Source organism: Muscardinus avellanarius (assembly GCF_963383645.1).
Source record: "Muscardinus avellanarius genome assembly, chromosome: 5".
NCBI lineage: Eukaryota > Metazoa > Chordata > Mammalia > Rodentia > Gliridae > Muscardinus > Muscardinus avellanarius.
The window spans coordinates 136,825,571-136,844,151 of NC_137790.1; the positions used below are offsets into that span (position 1 = coordinate 136,825,571).

The window sequence follows — 18,581 nt, forward strand, 5'->3', positions numbered from 1 at the left end:
TATTAATTAATTATTTGCAGTACTGGGGATGAAACCCAAGGGCATCCTACCTCTGAGCTCCACCCCCAGCCCTATTTTTTATTCTTTATTTTGAAACAGGGCCTCAATGAGTTGCAGAGGGTCTCACTAAGTAGCTGAGGCTGGCCTCGAACCACGATTCTCCTGTCTCAGCCTCCCAAGGGATTACAAGCTTGCGCCACTACACCCGGACCTTATTCTATTTTTAATATAGAAACAGAATCTAGCTAAATCGCTGAGGACCTCGCTAAGTTGCCGAGGCTGGCCTTGAACCTGCGATCCTTCTGTCTCAGCCTCCCAAGTACCGGGATTACGCAAGTGCCCAGCTTGTGGCTATTCTTTCTAAAACCAGACATTGTGATGTCCGAGTCCTCCCAGTCCATCTGCGTGGCACCTGCGTGTGAGCACTTGTCTGGCACCCTGGACTGCCTGGGATGTCTTGGTGGATGGTGAAGCATACACATTTGGAACCAGGACCCAGAGGGTTCTGAGTTGCTGTCCATCTCAGCCTGGGTGGACGCAAGGGCAGCAGCCGCAGGTGCGAGCCCTAGAGGACAGCGCTGTCCATAACGCACACTGTGCTGTCTGCCAGCGGGGCTCTGATCACAGCGGCAGCAAAGGAGATGGCGCTTGGGATACCACGGGGCGCGAGGGGAAGTCTGCGGGCATCACCCAGGCACACTTGACGGCCGTGACCTCTTTTTGGGAGGCAGTATGATGTGCCCCGGGAGGCAAAGGGTGTGGGCTGGCGGTTCCTGGCTGGATTAGAGAGGGATTCGGCCGCAGGGATGCCAAGACCAGCGTGTGGGAGGAGAGGGAGGAGAGAAGCCAGCCGCCCACCCACAGAGACCAGCTAAAGTGGGCGAGGCTGGCGGTGGTCCAGCATTGGAGCCATGGGCCGCAGGGATGCCTGAGCTCTGACCTCTGCAGAAATTTCCCCGGAGAGCGGCGGCCGGCCAGGCAAGGGAGAGACACGGAAGGCCACATCCTGCCTCCTCCGGGGAAGATAACCACTAGCCAACCACGCGCGGCTCTTTAATGAAAATTCAATGAAATCAAAGACACCGTTCTCGGTCTCATAATAGCCTCCTGTCAATTACTCGGCCTCCAGAGAGGGCTGGTGGCTGTCAGCTTGGGCAGTATAGATAAAGACGTTTCCATCACCACAGAAACCATTTTGAAGCCATATTTGAATTGAAACCATCTCATTAATATTTCTTATATTGATTACAATGTTGACATAACATTTTGGGATATATATATATATATATATATATATATATATATATATATATATACTTTTTTTTTTTTGGTGGTTCTGGGAATGGAACCCTTCTACCTCCAGGCTATATTCCCAGACCTATTTTACATTTTTATTTGGAAACAGGGTCTCTTAAGCCAGTGAGGCTGGCTTCAAACCTGTGCCATCCTCCTGTCTCCGCCTCCCAAGTGCGGAGATTACAAACATGCGCCATCACGCCCGGCTAAATAAGACAGTATTAACTTTACCTGTTTCTTTTTCCTTCTTTTTCCTTTTTTTCACTGTGGGTAATAGAAACTTGTAAATGACCACCTGGGGTCGTATTTCTACTGGACAGTGCTATCATAGATGGGCACAGTAACACATCTCCATTTATTCTGTTTTGTTTGTTTTGGGTACTGGGGATTAAATTCAAAAGCTTTCTGCCTCCAAGCTACACCCCCAGCCCTATTTTATATTTTAATTTTTTTGTGTGTGGTGATGGGGATTGAGCCGAGGGGCATTCTACCTCCAAGTTATATCCCCAGCCTTGTTTTATTTTTATTTTGAAACAGGATCTTGCTAGGTTTCTGAGTCTCACTACTTTTTTTTTTTTAACGGTACTGGGGATGAAACCCAGGGGCATTCTACCTCTGAGGGACACCTCCAGCCCTATTTTTTTATTCTTTATATTAAAACAGGGTCTCACTGAGCTGCAAAGGGCCTCACTAAGTAGCTGAGGCTGTCCTCAAACTGTGATCCTCCTGTCTCAGCCTCCCAAATGCTAGGATTACAAGCGTGCGCCACCACGCCCGGCACCTGCCGTGAGCTTTTAAACCTTGGTCAAATTACATATATGCCTGTGTCTTCTCATCTGAGAGACACCATGACTGAATGATTCACCCCCCTTCAGCATCATCCTGAACATTCCAAGCAGTAAGCCTCAGGAGCTGGGCTGGCAACATTACCATTAGATCGTTGGCATGGTTTAGTATAAAAGTGTGGGGGTTGCAGCCAGTTTTTCTGGTCTTAGACTCCCCACTACCCCGTCCTCCCGCCTTCACCATCCCTCCACACCCCTGGGGCACGGCCGGGCACTCACCTGCTGACAGCTGCTGGCCCAGGCGGCGTGGAGGGCGCCCCAGCCCCCCGAGCGCTTGACCTTACTCTCCAGGTGCGCCCGCAGCTGCGCTTCCAGCTCCTGGCTAATTTGCTCCAGGGCGTGCACCTTGGCCACGTACTCCACCAGGCAGCCCCCCAGGTCCTCAACACTGGTGTGGTCCTTCTCCAGGCCCGGAGCGGGCGCCGCGGCCAGGCTTGAGCTCCGCAGGCCCTGCAGGAAGACGCTGCTGATGCCCAGGGCCCGGCGGGTCACGCGGGCACCCAGGCCGCCGATGCACCCACTGGGCGCCGTCCCGACATAGACCCCGGGGCTGCGCACGAGGCTGCCCCCCACGTTGGTTCTGGAGGCCGGGGGGCTGTCCAAGGAGGACGACAGTCGTGTGCCCCTGAAGGAGGCCCTGGGCCTCTGGAGGGGCATGCCAGAGCTGGCACTGGTGTGCAGATCCATGGCCACCGCCTCTCGCTCAGGTCTCCTCTGCCTCTGTGGCGCCCAGCAAGTCCAGAGTCCGGTAGCTTTTGGTCTCGGGCCCCAGCATCCCTGTGGCCGGGTCACGGGCCTCTCTGGAAGCTCCCCCGTGCCCGGGGGCTTCTTTGTCTGCTGCCTTCCATGGGCTTCCGCTATTCACTGAGCTGAAAGAGAATCGCGCCTGCCCAGGGTTGCGAGAGGCGCTCACGCGTCCTCTTACCCGGGTCAGCTGCCCAAGCGCCTAGAGTTTTCTGCCCGCGGTGGGGGTGGGGCTGGGGGATCAGGGCTGCGGAGCTGTGCATTTCACAACCCACGGGAAGGCAGCGGAGGAGGCACCACACAGCCCCGGTCCACAGAGGGGTAAACCGAGGCCCAGGGACCTCAGCTCGCGGGTGTGATGGTCTCCCCGTCTCCCTGACCTGAAATCACAAACGAGGCCAATTTCAGGCCTTCTGCATCCCTGCGGGCGTCGGTGGGTGTAAATGTGCACCCCACACTCCAGGGAGGCGGCCCAGCTGCTGCACCCTGCCCTCCCTCGCAGGTGCAGTCCCAGCCCCTCCGCGCCTGGCTTCTCTCTCCTGTTCTCAAGTCTGCCCTGTGGGAGGCTGATCTTCACCAGCTGCATTACATCAGCCCATTACTACACCTTTTTCTTTTCTTTTCTTTTCTTTTCTTTTCTTTTTTGCTTGCTTGCTTGCTTGCTTGCTTGCTTGCTTGCTTGCTTTCTTGCTTTTTCTTTTGGTAGTACTGAGGATTGAACTCAGGGACATTTGACCTCCAAGCTACACCCCCAGCCCAATTTTTTAATTCTTTTTTATTTTTGTGGTACTGGGGACAGAACCCAGGGGCATTCTACCTCTGAGCTATACTCTTAGCCCCATTTTTTGATTCTTTATTTTGAAACAAGGTCTCACTGAGTTGCTAAGGGCCTTACTAAGTAGCTGAGGCTGTCTGTGAACAATGATCCTCCTGGCTCAGCCTCCCGAATGCTGGGGTTACAAGCGTGCGCTACCATGCCTGGCTCTATTTTTTTTTATTACTTATCTTGAAACAGAATCTTACTAAATTGCGGGGGGCCTCACTCAGTAGCTGAGGCTAGCCACAAACCTGCGATCCTCCTGTCTCAGCCTCCCAAGTACTGGGAGTGCAGGCGTGCGCCATCATGCCCGGCTCTTTGCTGCACTTTCTTTCTTTCTTTTTTCTTTTTTTGGTGGTACTGGGGTTCCTGGAAACCCTTCTACCTCCGGGCTACACTCCCAGACACCTATTTTTTATATTTTTATTTGGAAACAGGGTCTCTTAAGCCAGCGCGGCTGGCTTCGAACCTGCGCGATCCTCTTGTCTCTCTTCCCAAGCGCGGGGATTACAAGCGTGCCCACCACGCCCGGCTACTGCATTTTCTTGACCTTTTTTCCCAGGCTGGTCTGAGCTTGAATTCTCTGATGCACCAGATGCAGGGGTTTGAGCAGGTCCAGTCCTATGCATATTGGACATCTCTTATGCTCTGGGCCCCCTGCTCATGCCTCTGTTTCCCCGTCTGTCAGAAACTAATCCATGAAAGTTACAAAGAGAAGCCAGGCATGGTGGCATGCACCTGTAATCCCAGGTTACAGGGAGGCTGAGACAGGAGGATTGCAGGTTTGAGGTAAGCCTCAGTAACTCAGTGAGACCCCATTATAACAAAACAAAACAACGAAAATAAAAAGGGCTGGGGTTGTCACTCAGAGGTAGAATGGCCCTGGCTTCCATCCCCAATACAAAACAACAAGGAGGAAGACCACAACGACAACCAGGGTGTTTTCCGGCAAGCACAATTTGGGGCGACTCCTGGCTTTTAGCTCTGTTCTCAGCAGCAGCAGCAGCAGCAAAGTCCTGAGGGGAAGGGTCACACCCCAAGTCCTTCTCCAGGACCGCAGAGGTTGGTGCAGCCCCAGGGCTGGGGTGGAGCTCAGCGGCGGAATGCCCCCAGTCCGATCCTCAATACCAAAATGGACCTACCCTGACATGTTCAGAGGGCAGCAGAGCTGGGCAGAGACAGCCTCTTCTGACTCCTGGTCCAGGGACTTATGCAGGATCCTTTCTGGAACCCACCACCCAGAAAGCAGGGCACCGCTCCAGGGGCACACAGGCAAAGCTCAGTGATCTAGTCGCCTACTGGGATATCCAGTGAGTTGTTCCTTCCTGCAGATCAGGACCTTTTCCCCTCTTCTACTTTGCCTTTTTGTAATGACATGGGAAGAACTTCATAAATACTAATGGATCTATTTGATTAATAGATAAGGGGCCCACGGGATGGAATAAAGGTGTGTAGCCTCCGGCTTAGCCGTGGCGTCGTTGCAGTGGATACGAAGGGCCCGCGGTGCACTGGACGCTTGCAGTGAGAACCTCCTAACACAGGCTGCGTTGTCTGGGCCCCAGGATCTGCATTCGCAATTCCTGAACGAGGCCAAATAAAGGGCTCGAGCTACGGAGGACCTTGTGTGCCGAGGCATCGTGTTTAGGCGGTGTCTCTACAGAGAAGCCTAGTACTCAGTGGCCAGGTCGGCTTTGTTTCTCTGACCCAGAGCTATTCGTCCTAAATCCACTGAGCCCTGGGGTGAGGGAGCCTGGAGAAGGTGAGTAACCTTGATGGATCCGATAAAGACCTGCACAGACATGTTCTAAAAGGTCTGCCTTACCAAGGGAGCTGCTGCCGATCCTGTTACAGCAACCCAGTGACAAAACCCAGGAACCGTGAAATCAGATTAGAAAGGACAGGTGAGCCGGGCTGCGGTGGTGCCCACCTGTAATCCCAGTATTTAGGAGGCTGAGACAGGAGATCACAGATTCGAGGCCAGCCTCAGCAATTTAGTGAGATCCTGTTTAAAAAAAAAAAAATCTGGGTGTGGTGGTACACGCTTGTAATCCCAGTATTTGGGAGGCTGAGACAGGAAGACCGCAGGTCTATGGCCAGTCTCAGTTACTTAGTGAGGCTCCCCTACAGTTTAGTGAGACCCTGTTTCAAAATAAAAGATAGAGCCAGGGATGGTGGCGCATGCTTGTAATCCCAGTACTTGGGAGGCAGAGACAGTGGATCTGGGATTCCAGCCAGCCTCAGCTACTTAGTGAGACCCTTTGCAACTTAGAGAGACCCTGTTTCAAAAATAAAGAATAAGTCGGGTGTGGTGGTGCACGCTTGTAATCCCTGTGCTTGGGAGGCTGAGACAGGAGGATCGCACAGGTTCAAAGCCAGCCTCAGCTACTTAGTGAGGCTCTCACAACTTAGTGAGACCCTGTTTCCAAATAAAGTATAAAAAAGGTTTGGGAGTATAGTGTAGAGGTAGAAAGCCTCTGGGTTCCACCCCCAATGCCACACACACACAAAAAAAGTCAGGCTGGGGGTGTAGCTTGGAGGTAGAGTGCCCCTGGGTTCAATCCCTAGTACTGCAAAAATAAATAAGTAAACAAGTAAGTAAATAAATAAATGGGCTGGAGGTATAGCTCCGAGTTAGAATGCCCCTGGCTTTAACCCCCAGTACGAGTAAATAAATACATAAATAAATAAAAATACAGAGGGACAGGAACTGATATTGGTATCACTTAAGTGAGGCTGGGAAGTCAGTTGAAAAGGAAAAGAGGACAGAAATTTATTAGCAACTTAATCCTCTGGGTAATAAAATAAGTTTATTTATATATACACAGTAGCTGAATTCTGTGGATACGGAAAAATAAGTCATAGTCCACAAATGTATATATAACATATGTACGGGTTACATATGTTATATATGGGTTTTACTTTACAAACAGATTTCTCTCTGCGTTTACTCACACATACACACTAATACAGTCAGTGCAAACAGAAACCTCATGATCCAGGGTCAGACAGCAACACGAATCTCAGAAAACGAATCTCAGAGCAACATTTCACCTGCGCCCTCGCGGGCTGAAGTCTGACGAGGGACGACACGGGACACATGTTAAGCGGGTCCCCATGACAGTAAGGAAACACATTTTTTTTTTTAATTTTCAGAAGGCCATCTTGCTTTTTAAGTAGGGAGAGGAGAAAGCCTCAACAACATAGACAGATGAATCGACATTCAAGTTCAACCCTCCAGTCGGACTATAAGAACATCTATATTCAAAATAGACTATCAAACTATTTTTTTTTTTTTTAGAGAAAGGAAGCGTCGAAGCAGCGAGCCACGATGTAGGAGAAAATAGAGGCAGCCCCGTCGGAGGCCCTGTGGGCGCTGAGCGTGGCCGCGCGGGGCACTGCGGGGTTGGTGCAGCTGGCCCGGAGCCTCCGCGGGGACCAAAGGATGCTTCTTCCAAGCCACTCGCATCTGGCTTTTTTTTTTAAAGATCGTGGGGGGAGCGTTGTGGAAGGGACAGCTGTACACCGCAGGCCTGTTCTTTCGGGGCGCAAAGTGCCATCACTTTTGGGGGATAACAGCTGAACCCCCAAAGCACACTGGATCCTAGCAGGAGCTCCGGGGCTGGGATCTGGGGCTACAGCCTGCCGGGAAGAAAGGCACAGGTGTTGAACGCAGATCTGGGGGCAGTGGGGGGCGCAGGAACCAGCTTCAAGGGGGCATCGGGGACCAGGGAAAGGCAGTCCTGTCGTCAGCCTGGCGGAGGCGCCCTGTGGGGTGATGTGGGCGCAGATGTCTCCAGATTCTTCCCAGGGCTTCTGAGGGCTATCCGTAAGGTGGGTGGCACCGTGGTGGAGACTCCGGTGGTGTCGGGGTGCAGCTCTGGCTCCTCGTCTTCTGGGGCCACGAGATGTCCCTTTCTTACGCTGTGCCTGAGGATTCTGCCCTCCCCTGGGTGGCCCGGTCCCTTCACTGGTGCAGAGAGGAGGGAGGCGAGGAGGTCACAGTGAATCCAGGAGAACAGGAGCTTCAATAGTCACACAAAGGACCGCGCGTGGCCTGCGCAGGGTTCCGCTTCTGCAGGAGACCAGTCTCTTCCCGCGCCTGTCCGGGCTCCTGGGACCCCCGTGTGCTCACGAACAGGTGTTAAGAGAAGTAATCGATAGCACTGCTTTGCTTAGAAATACCTTTATTTTATAAAGCCCCGGGTCATTCTGTAAAGGTTTTTTCCCCCCTCATTTTTAAACCACACTTATAAAAAAGATGTTGACAATTCTTAGGAAAAAAAGCTGAAAATGTTTCTCATTAAGTCAGGGTTACACAAAGGTTATATTTATAATATATATATATATATTTGGAAATTTATAATTTTGAGATGAAAAATAGGGGATGACAAAGGTTTTGCCGTCGTCAGATCTCGGAGACTTGGTCGTTTCCCACGAACAGGGTTTCCTGGCAGAAGGGGTTCACCAGAACCATCCCGGTGTCCCGGTAGTCGCCGTTGGCTGGAGAGCGGGGTTCTGACAGCTGGTCCTAAGGAGGGAGGGTGGAGATGGGATGAGCCCGGCCGATCTCATGCACACATGGCGCTTTTTTTTTTTTTTTTGTGGTACTGGGGATGGTACCCAGGGGCATTCTACCTCCGAGCTACACCCCCAGCCCTATTTTTTATTCTTTATTTTGAAACAGGGTCTCACTCAGTTGCAGAGGGCCTCCCTAAGTAGTTGAGGTTGGCCATGAACCTGTAATCCTCCTGTCTCAGCCTCCCAAGTATTGGGATCACCAGTGTGGGCCACCATGCCTGGCTTACTTATATTTTATTCTGAAACAGGGTCTCGCTGAGTTGCCGAGGGCCTCGCTACATTGCTGAGGCTGGCTGTGAACCTGCGATCCTCCTGTCTCGGCCTCCTGTGTACTGGGATTACAGGTGTACACCACTGAGCCCTGCTTGGTGAGAGGGAGTTCAAGGAGGGAAGAGTCGGCTGGAGATGCTGCTGGGAGGTTGAGGAAGACGAGTGGGCAGAGCTGACCTGTTGGCTCAGCGACGTGGAGGCGACTAGCTATCCGAGGATGAGGGAGGAAGCAATATTGAGCCCATTTCACACCAGCAGCCACATCATCATGAAGATGAGGAAGCAGAGGTGACTCAGAGCGCTGGGCGGACGGCCCAGCTCGGCCTGGTGGGGCCCGGAAGGCCTCCCGGAGGAGGTGACATCCAGACAGGCCTCGACGGATGGCTAGGAGTCACCGAGGGGGGAGCGGCAGAAGACATGAGGGGGACATAACGGCTCAGGCACACCTGGAGTGGGCTCAGGGGGAGCAGGCCCAGGTGAGGCCAGGGCGCTGGCGGGCCAGGTCCACCTCAGAGGCCCCCAAAGGACTTTGAACTTTAGCTGAGGGACGGCCGGAGGCTGCAGCGGGCTCCCCTCGGCTCTGCCCGGAGGAGCTCAGGTCTGGGCGATGAAAAAACGTTCAGAGGTGAAACGGTCAAACCGCAAGGGTTCGAATCTCATTGTTGGAAAAATCTGTGATGGCTTAATAATTTTTTTGGGGGGGTACTGGAGAGTCAACTCAGGGGCATTCTATCTCTGAGCTACACCTCAACCTGATTTTACTTTTATTTTATCATTTATTTATTTATTTTATTTATTTAATTTTGCAGTACCGGGGATGGAACCCAGTGGCACCCTACTGTCTGAGTTCCACTGTCAGCCCTATTTTATTCTTTATTTTGAAAGAGGGTCTCATTAAGTTGCGGAGGGCCTCACTGAGTAGCTGAGGGTAACCGCGAGCCTTCAAGCCTCCTGTCGCAGCCTCCCAAGTATTGGGATTAGAAGTGTGCGCCACCGTGCCTGGCCTTTATTTTTATTTTCTGAGACAGGGTCTCACTAGGTTGACAAGAGTCTCACTTCCTGCTGAGGCTGTCCTCGAACCTGTGAGCCTTCTGTTTCAGCCTCCGAAGTCCTGGGATTACAATTCTGCAGCACCACGTCCATAGTCCATCTGGATTAACAATTCGCCTGGACTTACTGGGTGGTAATGGAGGCAGGTGGGGTGTGGGCTGGAGGAGATGGGTCATCGTGGGTGCGGCCTTGGAGACATATAGATATGTCCCTCTCGCTCTTTTTCTTTCTCTGTTTACCGCCTTCATGAGGTCTCCCCATGCAGCCCACCACCACCACCGTCGCCATCTCTGCTTCGGGGCCGGCCCTATGCACTGAAACCTCGGAAACTGCAAGCCCAATACATCTTTCTCCCTCTAAGTTCTTGTCATCAGGTAGTTTGGTCACTGTGGCTCTGGGCACGGGAGGGCTGTGGACACAGTAACACCTGCAGAATCTCGCCTCAGCCCACCTGTGGGGATCGGCCCTGCAGGGGAAAACGGGGCAGACCCCGGCCAGAGACCTGTCCCCGGCTCGGCCGCCTTTCTCCCGACGTCCCCCATCTTTCTCCTGGAGACTTCAGTGGCTTCCTGGCTGGCCGCCCTGATTTCGGTTTGTGTCTGCCTCTCCTTCACTCACTAGCTCAGACCACCCCTCTTTCCCTTCCTTTGTTGTTCTACAGCCACAAGTGGGCTGCCCTTGCCCGACAGCCTGCAGGATCCTTCTAAGACAGGGCCCCCAGTCTACCGCCCCGGAGCCCCAGCTCCACGAGAGCCGTCAGGACCGCGTCTCACCTGGCCCTTCACCCTCTCCTTACTGCATCCTGGGCCCTGTCTGCTGCTCTACGAGAGGTGGGAAGAACACGGGCTGCGTGACCAGAGCCCTGGCTTGAGGCCCTGCGGCCCACTGGCCGGCCAGCCATCCCAGGAAACCTTCTAGAACATTCCCCAGCGCACTGTCCTCAGTCTTGACGCGTCCTTCTGAACTGGGGCTACTGCTGCTGCTGCGATGCCTGTTGCGATCTATTTCTCCTTCCCAGGAGCTCCTCGGGAAAGGGTTTCCATTCCTGGGTCCCCACAGCTGTTCGTCCAGCACCATCTTGATTTCCCCTTAACTTGCTTTGTGTCTGAGCGATGCTGGGGGTCATCCCTCGGTCCCACCTCAGAATGTGAACCCCTGAGAACAAGCACTCGTCTTCCACGTGCCCCGAAAGTGCCTGCCACCAAATGGGTCCTCGGTGATTAGCTGTCCCCAGAAATCAGAGGTCCCAAGGACACTGCTCCCCAAACCTGAACACACAGAAGACATCTGGGGATGCACTGGGGATTGAACCCAGGGGCTCTCTGCCACAGAGCTACACCCCCAGCCCTTTCTATCTTTTATTTTGAAACAGGGTCTCGCTAAGTCATCGAGGCTGGCCTTGAACCTGTGATCCTCATGACTCAGCCTCCCAAGCAGTGGACCACTGTGCCGGTTTTAGGGATCCTTGTTACAATCCAGATCCTGATTGCTGCTAGGGCTGCGGGTGCCTGGATGGAGCACATGTCGGGGGCAGCGGGTGCTCCCGGGGGCCTGGGCGCGTACCTCGGACGTCTCCAGGGACTGGATCTCCCGCGGCAGCTCCACGGCGTGCCTGTTGAAGTAGTCCATGGTGATGGCGTTGTTCCAGTAGCTCAGGTTGTTCTCGGGGTTGGCCGTCTTCTTCTTCCTCCTCATGCAGCACACGGTCAGCAGGACAGCTGTGGGGAGAGGCTCAGAGTCAGAGAGGGGGAGGACGAAGACTGTGCCCTGTGCCCGGGGGGAGGACGGAGACTGTGCCCCGTGCCCGGGGGGAGGATGGGGACTGTGCCCCATGCCCAGGGGGAGGACGGAGACTGTGCCCTGTGCCCGGGGGGAGGACGGAGACTGTGCCCTGTGCCTGGGGGGAGGATGGGGACTGTGCCCCATGCCCAGGGGGAGGACGGAGACTGTGCCCTGTGCCTGGGGGGAGGATGGGGACTGTGCCCCATGCCCAGGGGGAGGACGGAGACTGTGCCCTGTGCCTGGGGGGAGGATGGGGACTGTGCCCCATGCCCAGGGGGAGGACGGAGACTGTGCCCTGTGCCTGGGGGGAGGATGGGGACTGTGCCCCATGCCCAGGGGGAGGACGGAGACTGTGCCCTGTGCCTGGGGGGAGGATGGGGACTGTGCCCCATGCCCAGGGGGAGGACGGAGACTGTGCCCTGTGCCTGGGGGGAGGATGGGGACTGTGCCCCATGCCCAGGGGGAGGACGGAGACTGTGCCCTGTGCCCAGGGGGAGGACTGAAACCATGCCCTGTGCCCAGGGGGAGGATGGAGACCGTGCCCCGTGTCCGGGGGGAAGACGGAGACCGTGCCCCGGGTCCGGGGGGAAGACGAAGATCATGCCCCATGCCCAGGGTCTGTGAGGCTGGGCATCACCCAGCCACTTAACCTGGGCCATTCATTTGATTTTTTTTTGTACTGGAGATTGAAGCATTCTATTTCTGAGCTACATTTCCAGCCCTATTTTATTTTTATGCAAAGGGCCTGAGGTAGGGACAAGTTCCATGTGTCTGAGCAGAGAAAGAACAGACTGGGGTGAGGGAGGGAGGCAGGGCAGTGTCCAAGGGGCGGGCACGTGACTCGGTGATATCTGTGCTCACTGCAGGCCTGGGCTTTCTTGACACAAGAAAAGACTCTGTTCATCCGATGGGAGGGCTCCCCGGATCCTGGCTGCCCCTGGGTTGACGGGAAGGGTCTCAGCTGGAGTCAAGGAAGGGGCAGGCACAGTGAGCTTTATAACAGGGGCCCTTGGCTTCCACGGAAGCGCGCCGAGCAGAATCCCTGATAAAACAGCTTCTCTGGCACCGCCAGCAGAAAAATAAAGCCACTAACAGCTATAGGGAACGGTGGCCAGGTCTGTTAGAAATAGTAATTGTTTAATTCTCCATTTATATATATTTTATTTATTTATATTTTTGGTGGTACTGGGGTTCCTGGAAGCCCTTCTACCTCCGGGATACACTCCCATGGGCTACACTCCCAGACCTATTTTTTAACTTTTTTATGTGGAAACAGGGTCTCTTAAGCAAGCGAGGCTGGCCCCGAACCAGCGCGATCCTCCTGTCTCCGCCTCCCAAGCGCGGGGATTACAAGCGTGCGCCACCGCGCCCGGCTACCAAGTAGGTTTAAATGGTCAGCACCGTTTCCTTTTGCAGATGGGAAACTGAGAGGTTAAAATGATATGAGAAAACCCAGACACCTGGACTCCTAGGTCTGTGCTCCTTAATGTCCGCAGCCTGTCTCTGCTGATGCAGAACCCCACCCGCCCAGCTTGCCAGAGCTTGACAGTGTGCACCCTGGGGCACGTGACACCCTTTAATCACTGACTCATGGGCCCCCAGAGGAAGGAAGGTGCCATTCTAGGTCTTGTGAATGGACCAGGTGTGAAAGGAATGGCCAGGGAAAGATTCTGAGGCCAAAAAGTGGGTGGCTCGTCCAGGAACCGAATAGTGATGGGATAGGGCGACAGAAGCCCCCACAGGGAGCAGCCGGGGAGAGGACTGAGGAGACCCTGCCCAGGTTCCATCACCCATGCCTCCCAGTGCGGGGCCAGGGGCAGCAGGGCCCTGTTATCCCCACATCCCTGGGTGCCAATCATGGCTAGTGTGGTCCAGGCTGCGCTGTCCAGAGGCCGGCAGCAGGGGGCAGCAGAGGGCCGCTCCACCTGCAGCATCAGTCAGAGCCTCTGGCCAGGGCCCAGGTGGCTCAGGCCAGGCACAGGGGCTGACCTCAGCTCCTGGACCCTGGGCCCCTGGGGCTGATGGACACTCTGTAGGTCTCCTTCTAGCTGCTGGCCTTCCCCGAAAGGCCCCCACGAAGGGTCAGGAGATAGGCTAAGTTTCCATTTCATCTCATCTGCTCTGAACAGAAAGAGGTCCACATTGTTATCATATCATCTGTTGGGGTCTCTTGGTTTTGCTTTTGTTTTGTTGAACCTAGGGCCCAGTGCCTAGTGTGCTCTACTGCTGACCGGCACCTTTAGCCCTTTTTATTTTGAGACAGGGTCTTGCTAAGTTATCCAGGCTGGCCTCACAGGCTCTTAAAAAAAAAAAAATCTCTAAAACAAGGTGGGTGTGGTAGTGCATACCTGTAATCCCAGTACTTGGGAGGCTGAGACAGGAGGATTGTGGGTTTGAGGCCAGTCTCAGCAACTTAGTGAGCCCCTGTTTCAAAATAAAAAATAAGGCCGGGCGTGGTGGCGCACGCTTGTAATCCCCGCGCTTGGGAGGCGGAGACAGGAGGATCGCGCAGGTTCGAAGCCAGCCGTGCTGGTGTAAGAGACCCTGTTTCAAAAATATAAAATAGGTCTGGGAGTGTAGCCCGGAGGAAGAAGGGCTTCCAGGAACCCCAGTACCACAAAAAAAATAAATAAATAAAAATAAAAAATAAGAAGGGCTGGGCGTATAGATTGGAGGTAGAATGTCCCTGGGTTCAATTCCTGGCACAAAAAACCCCAAACCAAACCAAAACAAACACCATAGAAAAACAAACCAATAAAACCCCAGATAACCCTGTAAAACAGAGATTTCTGTTTTGAACGGGCTGCAAGGGGTTTTAGAGATGGGCTGGGATGTACCTGTGCAAACCGTGGGTCTGCTTCTTTCCCTCTTCCTTCCAAGGGTTAAAGAGGGGACGGGGGCGAGGAGAGAGGCGCTCAGCCCGCAGGACCCAGGGCTGGACACACCCCAAGTCCCCTCTCTCCTTTCCCGATGTCTTTATTTGTGGTCACCACCCATCCCTGGATGGTGACATGGCTGGATTGAATCTGTCAAAAGAGAAGCCCTAAAGACAGATGTGGGGAACACGGAGTTTCCTCGGCTCTAGCTGGGGGCTGTCAGGGGCGGTCCCTCTGTGGGGACACGCAGTGGCACTTCTGAGCCGTCAGCCTGGAAGGGCACCTCCCGTCACGTCACATCGACCCAGGACCCAGACCGGAGGCAGGCCGGCAGGGGAAGAGCGTACTCAGGATCCAGGCTTGGGTACTTTGCACACCTCACACACACACTCAGAGCTAATATTCACTGAATGAAAGCTGCCAGGCACTGCTGGGCACAATGGTCCATTCTCTCTGGAATGCTGCACCAGCGCTGAATCAGAGATGGAGGAAGCTGGGCCACGCTGGGGCAAGAGGAACATGGACCTTCCCTGTATCCAGGGTCCAGGGTCCAGGGAGGTGCGACTTGCTGCCAGGATTGGCTTTGGGTTGGTGATGAGCTGCTCCTTCTCCTGGGAGGCTGGAAGAAACCCTTCTCAAGAATGGATGCCTGCTAACACCAAAGGGAGTCTGCCGGAGCTTCAGTACTGATGTCCCCGTGGGCCAGGATGGACCCAGCCCCGAGGAGGGACGGGAGGCTCCATGTATCCTGACGGTGGCAGCAGAGACCAGCTCAGGAGCCACAGGGCTTCCCTGGCCGAGCCCAAGGCCTGGAGCCCATCCTTTTCAGTTCTTCGCACATCTGAAACCCTGTTGGCTGAGTGGCTGTACTCAGGAGACAGTTTCCCCAGCCCAGCACAAACAGCCCCTCCTGGCCATCGCATGGGGGTGGTGATCTGGAAGGGCCAGGGCAGGTGCTGTACGTGACCCTCCTCAGACCAGGGTGACACCTCAGAAAGCAGAGAAAGCCCCACCCCTGGCCTGCGGCAGCCCTGGCTGGAGAAAGCAGGGTGCTGACTGGTGCTGGTCTGAACCTGCAGAGGAGAGGAAGCTTACCACGCAGCACGTTTCTGCTGGGCTAACAGCCCCGGCTGCCTGGAGTATCTGGCACGTTGGCAAAGATGGAATCCCCCTTTCAGGTCTCTAGAGCAGATCCAGGGGAAATGGAGCCATGGGGGAAGCTGAAACATGGCCCCCAGGCCTGGAAGAGGTCAGCTTGCCGGAGGACCAGGCAAGGCTGGACAGTAAAAGCAGCGCAAACAGGGGACACATTGACAGAGAGAGAGCCTGGGGGGGTCTGAGCCGGGGCTGTATTCTCCTTCCCCTCCTCCTTCTTTATGGTACTAGGGGTTGAAGTCAGGGGCATTCTACTTATGAGCTACATGTGCAGCCCTATTTTATTTATTTATTTATTTATTTATTTATTTTGCGGTACTGGGGATGGAACCCAGGGGCACTCTACCTCCAAGCTACGCCCCTAGCCCTATAATTTTTTTCTTTATTTTGAAACAGAGTCTCCCTGAGTTGCAGAGGGCCTCACTAAATAGCTGAGGTTGTCAGCAAACCATGATCCTCCTGTGTCAGCCTCCCAAGTACTGGGATTACAAGCATGTGCCACCACGTCTGGCTCTATTTTTATTTTTATTTCTTTATTTTTTTGTGGTACTGAGGTTTGAATCCAAGGGTATTCTACCTTCAAGTTACATCCCAGCCCTGTTTTATTATTTTGAAACAAAGTCTTGCTAGGTTGATGAGAGGTTCACTACTTGCTGAGACTGTTCTCGAATCCTCCTACTCCCAAGTACTGGGATTGCAGGAGTCCTCCTCCTCCTCCTCCTCCTCCTCCTCCTCCTCCTCCTCCTCCTCCTTCTTCATGGTACTGGGGATTGAACCCAGGGACATTCTACCTGCCTCCCAAGGATGAGGATGGCGATGTGTCCACCCTGCCTGGCTTCTATTCTTCTGTCTTTTTCTGTTACTGGGGGCTGAACCCAGGGACAATGCATGTTGAAGCGACACCCCACACCCCCAGCCCCGTTTTTATTTTGGAGCAGGGTCTCACCAAGTTGTTTTAAGTCTTGCCAAGTTGCTGAGTCTGGCTTCGAGCCTCCCGTCTCAACCCGCCATTCACCTGGCTTATATTCTTTTATTCTAATGTCCCCTTATTGGGCCTTCACAGGGTTAATGATGGTCACAGGAGCGGGGATTGTCACCAAGGGCACAGAGCTGGTGTGGAGGTGGCCAGGGCTCCTGAGTGCAAATACTAAGGCGATGGCCTTGCGCTGCCCGAGGGGCTCCAAGCACCCACTTTGCGCAAAGCTGTTCTCTCTCTTTAGAAAACAGTACATTCTTTTTTTTTTTTTTTTAGATACTGGGAAATGGAACCCAGGACATTCTCCCTCCAAGATACAAACCCAGCCCTATTTTTTATTCTTTATTTTGAAACAGGGTCTCACTGAGTTGCAGAGGGTCTCACTAAGTAGCGGAGGCTGTTTGCAGACCGCGATCCTCCTGTCTCAGCCTCCCAAATGCTGGGATCACAAATGTGCGCCACCACGCCTGGATAAAATAGTACATTCTCCTCTAAGTACCCGTGGGCTCCCTTTTGAGTGCTTGAAGCATCCAGGAGCTGCAGCTCCACGCAGTGGCAAGATCTCATTCAATTTCAGACTCATGCCTTCTCTCTCTTGGGGGAAGGAGGAGGAGAAGTTATTTTAGAACAGGAAGATCCAGGTGGGTGTGCCCCGTGGGGGCCCAGGGTTAGCTCTACCCCCACTCTCTGCCCAGGCAGGAGAAATGCCAGGTGAGCGTTGGGGGCTGAGGGTTAGTGATGAAGGTACACCCAGCATCTCTGATTTCCTAGCAATTGGCATAGGGTGGTCTAGTATACAGTGGGCACTCGGGCGATTATGGACTGAATCACTAGTTGTTTTCCACCAGCAGATCTGAGCTGACTTGCTGTGTAACTGGGTCCTTGGTGACCTGGTGACTTGCACCTGTCAAATATGGGGATGACCAGGTAGAGCCACCCTGGAACCTGGGCAGTGTTGGCTTGGTTCTGTTTTTATTTTTATCTCTCTGGCTCGTCTGTTTTAAGGAGTGAATGATCAAAACATAAGAGCAACTCGCTTTGTGAACTAGAGCGTCCAAGACACACATAAGGGATGGGAATTAGAGAGCTGTCGTTCCTGTGGTTATTTTCCAAATAGGACCCTGTTACTCATGTTTTGGCCAGTGATGCTACATTTTCTCACGACAATTCTTCTGTTTTAGGGTGGGCAGTCACAGTTTTAAAGATATGTGTTTCCTGCTGGGCATGGTGCTCACCCCTGTAATATCAGTCCTTGGGAGGCTGAGACAGGAGAATGGAAAGTTTGCTAGTCTCAGCAACTTAGCGAGGCCCTCTGCAACTTAGTGAGAGCCTGTTTTAAAATAAAAAAATAAAAAGGGCTGGGCATGAGGCTCAGAGGTAGAATGCCCATGGGATTAATCCCCAACGCGCGCGCGCGCACGCGCACACACACACACACACACACACACACACACACACCACATGCACACGTGTCTCCATGGGAGACAGTACAGCTGCTTTCACTAAGAACAAAGTGGGCAATTTGCAAACACTTTTGCTTTTCCTGAGTTGAGTCCTGGAGCTGGAGCCAGAGCAGAAGCAGGCTGCTCTGCCGTGACCCGGAAAGTTTGCTTTACCTGGAAAATGAGGAGAAGTGGCTCCTGGAGAGAATCTACATTCCAGATTAGAAAAGGTCTGGTGGGCATTCAATGCCAGGAGGAACTCACGGTTCACATTAAAGGCACAAGCCTCCCGTGCTCACCCACAGCATGGGGTGGGGAGAGGCTGGGCACCCTGGACTCACAGCCTCCCTCCCGCGTGGGGAACCTCTGGGATGCAGGTGAGCTCACAGTGTCCCTTGAAACTTGAAGCCAGTGCTGCCCACAGGGCTGATTCCAGCACAACCTGTGGCCAACGTGCCCACCATGTGTCTCCTCTGCTGTGGCCGGGGTTACGTGAAATGTGGAGCTCCCTGTGGGGAGCCCAGGAATACAGTGGAGGCCATCCAGAGGGGGTGGATGGGGATCGGGGCCAGGGCGATGCGGCCCTTTGAAGGAGACTTAAAGAAACAAAGATGAGCTTGGACACAGAGCACTGTCCTTGAGAGCCATGGCAAGGCTTGGGGGTTGTTGTGTGCCATTTTAGAAAGCACAGCTTGGGAACATTGGGTGGAAGTTACAAGAGGCAACCTTCAGGTTTCCAGGAGGGCCGGG

The 18,581-nt window shown here is 53.8% G+C and overlaps 2 protein-coding genes across 3 annotated transcripts in view; both read right to left on the reverse strand.

The window, feature by feature from the left end:
* BFSP2 (beaded filament structural protein 2) overlaps window positions 1-2,828 on the reverse strand; it is a gene marked incomplete at both ends in the record, with an annotated part of 40,199 nt that extends 37,371 nt beyond the window's left edge. Inside the window, one exon of the mRNA XM_080696615.1 lies at window positions 2,361-2,828. Coding sequence (XP_080552741.1) covers window positions 2,361-2,828 — 468 coding nt within the window. The remainder of the gene's footprint in view (window positions 1-2,360) is intronic.
* A 5,279-nt stretch (window positions 2,829-8,107) lies between these two features.
* Window positions 8,108-18,581, reverse strand: part of TMEM108 (transmembrane protein 108) — a gene marked incomplete at both ends in the record, with an annotated part of 119,825 nt that continues 109,351 nt past the window's right edge. For both annotated transcript variants that reach the window (XM_080696412.1, XM_080696411.1), the window contains 2 exons: window positions 8,108-8,230; window positions 11,164-11,318. In XM_080696412.1, the coding sequence (XP_080552538.1) occupies window positions 8,108-8,230; window positions 11,164-11,318 (278 nt within the window). The remainder of the gene's footprint in view (window positions 8,231-11,163; window positions 11,319-18,581) is intronic.